The sequence below is a fragment of the Sinocyclocheilus anshuiensis genome, unplaced genomic scaffold, assembly GCF_001515605.1.
Source record: "Sinocyclocheilus anshuiensis isolate Anshui unplaced genomic scaffold, SAMN03320099.WGS_v1.1 scaffold419, whole genome shotgun sequence".
In the NCBI taxonomy this organism is placed as follows: domain Eukaryota; kingdom Metazoa; phylum Chordata; class Actinopteri; order Cypriniformes; family Cyprinidae; genus Sinocyclocheilus; species Sinocyclocheilus anshuiensis.
Window position 1 is genome coordinate 2,125,857 of NW_015548228.1, and position 9,640 is coordinate 2,135,496.

Genomic DNA, 9,640 nt, shown 5'->3' on the forward strand with positions numbered 1-9,640 from the left:
AGGACGATGATTAGAACGGCATGGTAAATAAATTAAGAAAAAAGTTTTATTTTTGAGTGAACTTTTCCCTCTTAAGTGCTCTCAACAGAAATGGTCACATTTAATTACAAGAATTTAAGTATTTGTGCAAAAAAGAAAGAAAAAGCCTATAGAACATAAACAAAACATTAAAAAAATTATATGAAACATAACAAAAAATGTTTTGATAGCAACAGTTAAAAAGTTTATGCCACCTATATTGTACTTAAATTGTCCTGCTATATATAGGGCCAGACATTTCCGACAGCTCCCCCAAATAAGCATTAGATCGTATCTACCAATTACTTTGAAAATTTAATCATTTTGATAATTTAATCAAAGTCCATCTGATTAAAGATTGATACAGGCAAACACTGACAAATTCCTGCTACAGTGAACGCAAACATTAAAAATTAATAAAAAAAATTTAATTTACATTTAGTCATTTAGCAGACGCTTTTATCCAAAGCGACTTACAAATGAGGACAATAAAAGCAGTCAAAACTAACAAAAGAGCAACAATATATAAGTGCAAATGACAAGTCTCGGTTAGCCTAACGCAGTACACGTAGCAAGGTGTATATATATATATATATATATATATATATATATATATATTTATTTATTTATTAGTAGGAAAGAGAATGATTCAAAAGCGATACTTATGTCCCTTTCCGGTGTCCCTGCTCAGTGGAGTCGAACGGTAGAGTCGATGGTCTTTACACTCTTTGGTCTTCACACGAGGGCTGCCGCGGTATACTAAGCTTTTTATATTCGTCTAACAAAGCTCAAACTGAATTCAGCTGGACACACTTTCCTGTTTATCACAACAAATGGCCAAGCAAAGCGCACGACACTGACAAGGTACGCGATACAGTACGAGACCAAACGCGATTTCAGCACGTCTCCACACAGTAAAACTATTTACTTAATTTAATTGTCAGCCTTACTTATAAAGCTCTGGAAAAAATTAAGCGACCACTGCAAAATTATCAGTTTCTCTGGTTTTAATATTTATGTATGTGTTTGAGTAAAATGAACATTTTTGTTTTAGTCTAACTACTGACAACATTTATCTCAAATTCCAAATAAACATAATGTAATTTAGAGCATTTATTCATAGAAAATGACAACTGGTCAAATTAACAAAAAAAGATGCAGCGTTTTCAGACCGCAAATAATGCAAAGTTCATATTCATTCAATATTTGGTGGAATAACCCTGATTTTCAGTCACAGCTTTCAGATTGCTGTACTTAATGCCACTCCTGGCACAAAAATTCAAGCAGCTCAGCTTTGTTTGATGGTTTGTAACCATTCATCTTCCTCTTGATCACATTCCAGAGGTTTTCAATGGGGCTCAGGTGGAGATCTTGATGTGGTGGTCCTCCATCCACACCTTGACTGTCCTGACTGTGTGGCATGGAACATTGTCCTGCTGACTCAGAGTTTGGGGAACATTGTCAGAGCAGAAGAACGCAATTTTTCTTTCAGGACAGCCTTGTAAGTGGCTTGATTCATGCTCCCTTCACAAAGACATGTGCCCGATTCCAGCCTTGCTTTAGCACCCCAGATCATTACCAATCCTCCACCAAATTTCACAGTGAGTGTGAGACACTGTGGCTTGTAGGCCTTTCAAGGTCTCTGTCTAAATCATCAGAGAAGGTCCAATCCTTATGGTCTTTTGCAAACCTCAACCTGGCTCTTCTTTGCTTCTCATAGATGAAGGGCTTTTTCTAGCTTTGCACGACTTCAGCCTTGCCCTTAGGAGCCTGTTTCGAACCGTCCTCGCTGTGCACTTCACCCAGCTGCTGTTTGCCATTCTTGTTGTAGGTCACTTCATGTCATCCTATACGGCCGTTGAGTGACATTCGAATCAGTTGGCGGTCATCCCTCTGCTGGTCTGTAGCTTTATTGTCCCCAATGTTTGCAGCTTTACCTTGTTCTTATGAGCTGCTGTCTTTGAAATTTTAAGGATGGAAACAACCTGATGCTCACTGTATCCCTCTGCCAGAATTGAACCATTCTATTCCCCGCTTAAAACATTTCTTTTCAACTCTTTTGGCATGGTTAACAGTTATTATTTGATTTCAATTACATTAGTTTTTGCCATCCAGATGGTCCTTTTTGCAAGAGGATAGTGATGACCACAACAGTAGTTTTTTATACATTTCCTTGTTATATAAGATTTGGTTGAGGTGATCACCTAATTAGTACTTCATTTAGAAGAGTGAGGTGTGCCTGTGTTGGAATTCAACAGACACTGGAATGGAATAGATGCCATTCATGTAGAGATGCTGATTTAAGAACAATTTGGAGTGGTCTCTTAATTGCTTCCAGAGCTGTATCCCAGAACTCTGTTAACCGTATCAAGTTTTGAGCTGAACAGTGCTGTATTCATATAGCCTCTTGAACTTCTTTCCTCCAACAAGTCTATTGTGGTTATCAGAGTAAGTGCAATAGCGATAGTTCAGCTGGGGAGTAACTGATTGTATTTAATATGGATTACATAATCAGATTAATCAAAAAATGAAGTACTTGTAATTAGATTAAATTACATTTTAAAATACTCGCAATCAGATTACAGTTACTTTTTTACTGATTACATGATTACTGTATATATTATTCAAACAACTGATTCTCACTAATTTTTCATCTTTTAAATGTTCCTTTCTAAAATAGCCTACTGCTTATATACACTCAGAAAGTCTTCCAGTCTTGTGGACATTCACACAGAGACCAGTCACTAGTCAGGTGGATATAATTGCACAGCAAATTGAGAAGCCACACAGCAATTGACCACTGGATTTAGAAAAATCATTTACATTTTTAGAAGTGTTTCCTCAGCATTTCAACATTGCATCAATACTGATGAACATACTCGTTTTTATTTGAATTATCCCATCCCCAGTGGGTTATTTAATCATGTATTACTATGCTTTGGAAGGCTTTTGTCTTTCAAACACATTAAAATGCAAAAAATGTACATTGTTTCTTATTTACATGTATACAGTCTTAAAAATAAAGGTGCTTCACGATGCCATGGAAGAACCTTTTTTTTGTCTAAATAGTTCCATAAAGAACCATAAACATCTGAAGAACCTTTCTGTTTCAGAAAAGGTTCTTTGTGGCAAAAGAAAGTTCTTCAGATTATAAAAAGGTAAGAAAGAGTTGGATCTTTACAGCGATTGGTCATGAATTCATGAATCTGTTTTTAAATGGGGTGTGCTTTGTGATGTCATGTTTTAAAACAATTCCTGATGAAGGTCATGCGACCGAAACGTAGTCAATAAATATTTTGATATTTTTTGCATAGATAGTGTGCGGGATTTGTTTTTTGCTTTTTCGTTTTTTGACCTGGTTGGTCTATGCCTCCAACGCACCTATCTATTGCCGTCAGGTGTGCGGAGTTTAATTGTTAATTGACTGATGTTATTTTAAAATGATTTATTTTCATGTTGAGTTTTATAATTTAATTAATCACTTGATTTTCATTAAACTCACAAACACCCTGCAGTTCCTTTACGGACCCCAGTTTGGGAAACCATGATAATGTAATGTTTAATGCACTTCGTGTTGTCAATAACAACGAATGGAATGTATTTTCTTTTTCTTTGCATTTTTATATCAATATGGTACAAGATTATCCTATTTAAATCAATGTAATAAATGAGTTAGGTCATAATCTAAAAGTAATCAAAAAATAATCTGATTATATTACCTAATGTAATGGATTACGTTACTAACTACAATTTTTGTCATGAAATTTGGAATCAGTATTGGACTACAATTTGTAAGTAATCTACCCAGCTCTGTTTGCTCAGGTGCTTTGGTACTTTCAGGGTAAAACACAACTGCAGCCCATCCCTGAGTCCATAACTTTAACCCAGTATCATTCCACGCTATCGCATGTTCAGCGTGGGTGAATCGAACATGAAAAGCGTAACTTTCTATTGTTCCACCTCGCCCATTTCCATTATCACCTTCAACTAACAAGCCAACATGTGACATGTACATTATACCATTTACTGTGCTAAAACCAGTGGTGGAAAGAGTACTGAAAATGTGTACTTAAGTACAAGTACTGTTCCATTGCTGAAATAATACTTGTAATACTTACAAGTAAAAGTACTGGTGCCAAAACAGTACTTAAGTAAAAGTACAAAGTACTCTTCTCAAAAACTACTCAGAGTACTAGTTACTAGTTACTTTTTAGCTGGCGATATTTAATGAATTACCAAAAAATATTCATTCATATCAAAGGTATATGTGGAGAATAGCTACTTTGAACAAAACCCACTTTTATCTTATTGACAAAGTATGCGAATTAGTGGTCATGTTACAGGAATTTCTAACTTCAATACCTTGAAAAATATCAATATCAAAGTATCCGTGAACCGGAAGTTGCAACTGACTTCAGTGTTGGGATGTATTTCCAAGTGAAACGGAATTCAGAGCGAGAACGCTATTCCAGAGCGGAAGCCAATATTCCGTTTTTGATTAAAGATTGCGACGGCAGACGATTTTTTTCCAGTGTATTGACTTGCACGGTTCAATTGTTCACCACAAGACTAGTAATGTGCACTAAAAAGTAAGTAGGGTCATTTTTGATTTTATGACAACTAATTTTCAATACTATTGGCAAAACTAACACATACTACTGTATACTGCCATATAGATAATTTAATATTTTAATTTTTTTTTCTGTTTCAAGCTTATTGTTTCAAGCTTTGAAATTGGTTTAATCCAAGTTTTCTAAAAAGACACATTCGCTTTATATGATGAACAGATTTTAATATAGGTTTTTATTTACATACATATAAATATTGTTCAATTAACATTACAAAAATCTCAGTCTTACACATTTGCTCATTCTGTGTATTTGTGTCTTTCAGCACAAGGAAGCTTGATTTCAAATTTGATTTCAAACTGAATTGAATTTGCAAAAAAAAGACAATTACACATTCAGTAATAAAATGATAAAACAAATGACCTCAATTCTGTTGAGGTATCCGAAATATGACAGCACTGAATTTTTATAAGCAGTGATTTTAGAGCCATATACAGTATGTTCTGTATTCAAACTGAACAGGGATTGGTCCAGAATAAAGCTTTAAGTGCATTTTCAGGGTCTCAATTTTTTTTTCTGACAGTTAGATTTAGAAGTAAAAAAAGCTCAGTATAAGGAGCATGGCCAAAAAAAAAGGTTGATTGATATTCCTTAATATTCTTTAGTGACTTTAATTGCCAGTTGGCCATTATTTAAAAATAAAAGACATGCAAAACGAAGACATGTTCAAGTCAAAGACAGGGTGAATACTTGCAAAAGATAATGTGTTGAGATCTGCTTATCTTCTAACAACTTCATTTCTGTAGAAACTTTGTAACTTGTTCGTCTAGCATGCCTGAAAGGTTTTGTTTGAGAACTGTGACATTTGATGATCCTCAAGTTATGACACCAAAACAAACATGAGAAACAAATCAAGATGTGTCTTCATATTTTTGTGTCAGGTGCAGTTTCACAGAGACAAAGACGAGGGCTTCAGTTGCTCTTTAACACGCATAAGGGAAAATAGCTAAAGAATTCCATTTTGTCAAGTAGGCAAAAGTAAATGTTTTGTTTTAAAATACAATTATATAATGATATGTAATAAATACTTATGGCTGTTTAATACTCTTAATTCACCCTTAAACTGATGTCTGGTGAAAATACACTGATTTGTGGGTGTTTGAATTCACTATGTCAAAATGTATTGCCATACAGTAGCATTGTCCATGTATACAGGTTCCTGATAAGTACTCAGTTTGTTGTAGTGAATGTGGATGGGTTAGGAAGCTATCAAAGCACAGATAACCTTAAACAATATGTGCAAAAAGACAGATCATGAGGAGTGGTTATACTTTTGATATATTCCTCAATTGATATCTCTTCATGAAGTCCATTTTATTAAGAATGATCCTTGAACCTTGTTGTTATTTTCCACAATATTAAAATGTAAATGCTATATGCTTAACGTAATAAATACTAAATGCTTAAAACACAAAGTGACTGAAAGTATAAACCAAAACTTAGAAAACTAAAGAAACCTTCCCTAGAGTGAGAACTTGAAACTTACTAAAATGTACCTGAAAGTGAAAAAAACCCCAAAAAACTAGAAAGCTAAAGCCTTCCCTAGAGTAAGAACTTGAAACTTACTAAAAAGTGACTGAAAGTATAAACCAACACTTAGAAAACTAAAGAAGCCTTCCCTAAAGTAAGAAATGAAATATTATGTTGTGAGTTTAAAAGAAGATGAATATGCACAATATATGAATAATATAATAATGTTAAAGTTTATGTATAGCTGACATTGTATTCGTGCAGATATCATTGTTACGTAAGAAACTTTTTCGATGGCATGAAAGACTCATTTCATTGTTGTTACTTGTCTTTTTCAACATTGCACTTTTGTACACATAACGTACAAAGATCCAACTTTACAATCTTTTTAAAAACAGATTAAAATAACATTGGAAAAAAGAGAAAAGAACACACCTTGTCATCTCCTATTATGAGAATGCATAGATTTGTGCTGCTTGAAAACCTGCAAAACCAGTTTCATTGTCAAATAAGTATGTGAACATGAAGATTTGTTCATATTTATAGGAACTATTTTAAAGCAAAGACATTTTCATAATGTGTTTCTGCACGTGATATATTAATGAACTTTAGTATTTTACATTTATGTCCTTACTGTATTTGGAAAGCTCACAGAAACTGAGAGCAACAAACTACGTTAGGATTTAATATATTGATTTAAGGCAAAATTCTAATTATGATCAAGTCAAAGAGTACGTTTAATTTTGTTTAGTTATTAAGTTCTGAAGAAAATACATAAAACATATACATGTACATAGCATAGTCAAACCGTCCTTTACAAAATGTGCTTTATGTAAAGTTCTTATTCTGGTATTTCATGCTGACAATCAAGTTTGTCCATTTAATATGACAGAATCTTTTTCTGAATAGTTTTCATTTTTTTGTCATCTCTATTGTATAAGAGCTATTGGTTTCACTGTGTAGGTGTGACCAAGGCAATTCCGGCTTCAATAAGAAAATCAGGAGAGGTGTGTAGACGTCAGGATCTAGGGGATATATAAGTTCAGAGTCAGCAGCGAAATCAGAAAGATGAAGATGTTCTCGACACTGAGTTTGGTTTTTGTGATCACTCTCCTAACCAAAGGTAAATGCCTTCTTCTTCACATCATGCTCTTGTTACTTGCTCCTAACAAAATAAATTAAATAATAGTTAACAACAATACAAAAACAACACCATTTTTTTTACAAGCTGTATTATTTATATTTATTGATGCTCACTCTTAAAAATAAAGGTGCTTCACGATGCCATAGAAGAACCTTTTTGTCTAAATGGTTCTATAAAGAACCTTTAACATCTGAAGAACCTTTCTGTTTCACAAATGGTTCTTTGTGGTGAAATAAGGTTCTTCCGATTATAAAAAGGTAAGCAAGAGATGGTTCTTTAAAGAACCTTTGACTAAATGGTTCTTTGTGGAACCAAAAATGGTTCTTCTATGGCATCGCTTGAAGAACCTTTTGAAGCACCTTTATTTTTAAGAGTGTATAACATATTATTTATATATAAGTTTAGATACAAACACACACACACACAAACACTCAAGTTATGATTACTCATTTTGTGTTTAAAAATACTTTAGTTAATAGAGTCAGTTTCTAAATAATTTGCTTGAATAGATTGTTTTTCGTTTTATGGGAATTACAATATATTATCTTCCAATTTATATCTGGGATTACAAAGATGACTTATTAAGCAGATAAAATGAGTCTCACGTGTAGCTACTACCTCGGCTACTTGATGGTTCTGGTGAAGAGCAGTTGTCTTTTTTTAACATTTGATCTTGTGTCATCTCCTCCAGGGTGTGACTGCCAAACTTTTGGTAAATATTTTTTCATCACATAATAATACAATTTACCGAGTAACATATTCACCATTTTCTTGGAGCGTTATTGTCATGGTCTTTTCCCTCTTTTGTTTGAAGCGTGTGGCAGTGCGCCCCTCAACACGAAAATCGTTGGAGGAGAGGACGCGTCTGCCGGCGCTTGGCCATGGCAGGTCAGCCTTCATGAGGATGGAAGTCATTTCTGCGGTGGATCACTCATCAACACTGAATGGGTTCTGTCAGCAGCTCACTGCTTTCCAAGGTAACCCACACAAACATCTTCAAGAACATGTTTCCTTCTTGATAATGAATGTGATTGTAAACACTTGGTCGTGTCCTCGCTGTAGTACCCCCGATCCTGCGGTCTATACTGTGTACCTGGGTCGACAGAGTCAAGAACTACCCAATCCAAACGAGGTGTCAGTGTCCGTCTCTCAAGTCATACTTCATCCAGAATACAACAACCTTCCCAATAACAATGACATGGCTCTGCTGCGTCTCTCCTCACCTGTGACCTTCACTAATTTTATCCAACCAGTCTGTCTGGCAGCAGAGGGAAGCATATTCAACAGTGACATGATGTGGGTCACAGGATGGGGAACCATTTATTCAGGCGGTAAGAAGCAAGATCAATTTTGAATGCATGCCAGAAGACGCTTGAGGTCTGATGCGGGCTTTTGATACATCCATACATACCAGTTTGACAGTTTAATTCATTTAATACTCAAAGTTTTTCTTCTTCAAAGTTTTTCACCCAAAGCAATACCCAAAGCTCGAATTCAGTATATCGTAGTATTATACTGCTCTTACTTTTTATGCCATATAATATATCATATATGGCATATATGATGCAACCATTCAACTCTGCATCAGTGCATACGCATAGTGAAAGCAATTAAAACACTGGCGATTACCAAGCCTGTTGTAGCATGATTTTAATATTTTTTTTTTTAAATTGAGATGCCTTCTCAAAAACAAAAGCAGGTAACACTTTTGCATAGGGACCATGCAGTTCTCACTATTAAGCAGTTGCTTTTTAGCATGCCTATTATTAACATATTGACTGTTTATTAATAGTTATAAAGCATTTATTTTACATGACCTTATTCTACATCCCTAATTCTACCCAGCAACTACCTTACTAACTATTAAGAAGCAGTAATTAGGAGTTTATTGAGGCAAAAGTCATTGTTAATGGTTTGTTAATAGTGAGAGTTGGAGCTTAAAATAAAGTGTGACCCAAAAGCATTTTTATATTTCTAAAATCAAGGCAAAAATAAAGAAAAAAAAAAGAAAGAAAGAAAGAAAAGATAAATTTAAAGGAGTTGGGATTTTAAAATTTTAAAGACTTGGGATTTGTTAAAGTCATAACGTAAAAGCATGTAATCTCAGAAACATTATGAACCTTTGACACTCATGCCGAGAATGTCAGAATTATTATAGTTAACTACAAATAAAACCATAAAAAATGTGTTAAACCATAAACCATAAAAAAGTTAAAATATTTTAGCTTGTTGGCAAAGAAACATTTTATTTCTTTTTAAAAATGTTCATTAAAAAAATACTAAAACTGAAATAAAGATTCATAATAACTAATTTACATTTTTATTTATATTTTATTTATAAAAACAGCACAAACTTCACTAAAACTTTAACTGAACAATA

The 9,640-nt window shown here is 34.0% G+C and overlaps 1 protein-coding gene across 1 annotated transcript in view; it reads left to right on the forward strand.

The window, feature by feature from the left end:
- The first annotated feature begins 7,089 nt into the window (after positions 1 to 7,089).
- LOC107654537 (prostasin) overlaps positions 7,090 to 9,640 on the forward strand; it is a 4,893-nt gene continuing 2,342 nt past the window's right edge. Inside the window, exons 1-4 of the mRNA XM_016441654.1 lie at positions 7,090 to 7,239; positions 7,952 to 7,972; positions 8,075 to 8,237; positions 8,323 to 8,591. Coding sequence (XP_016297140.1) covers positions 7,185 to 7,239; positions 7,952 to 7,972; positions 8,075 to 8,237; positions 8,323 to 8,591 — 508 coding nt within the window. The 5' untranslated portion in view covers positions 7,090 to 7,184. The remainder of the gene's footprint in view (positions 7,240 to 7,951; positions 7,973 to 8,074; positions 8,238 to 8,322; positions 8,592 to 9,640) is intronic.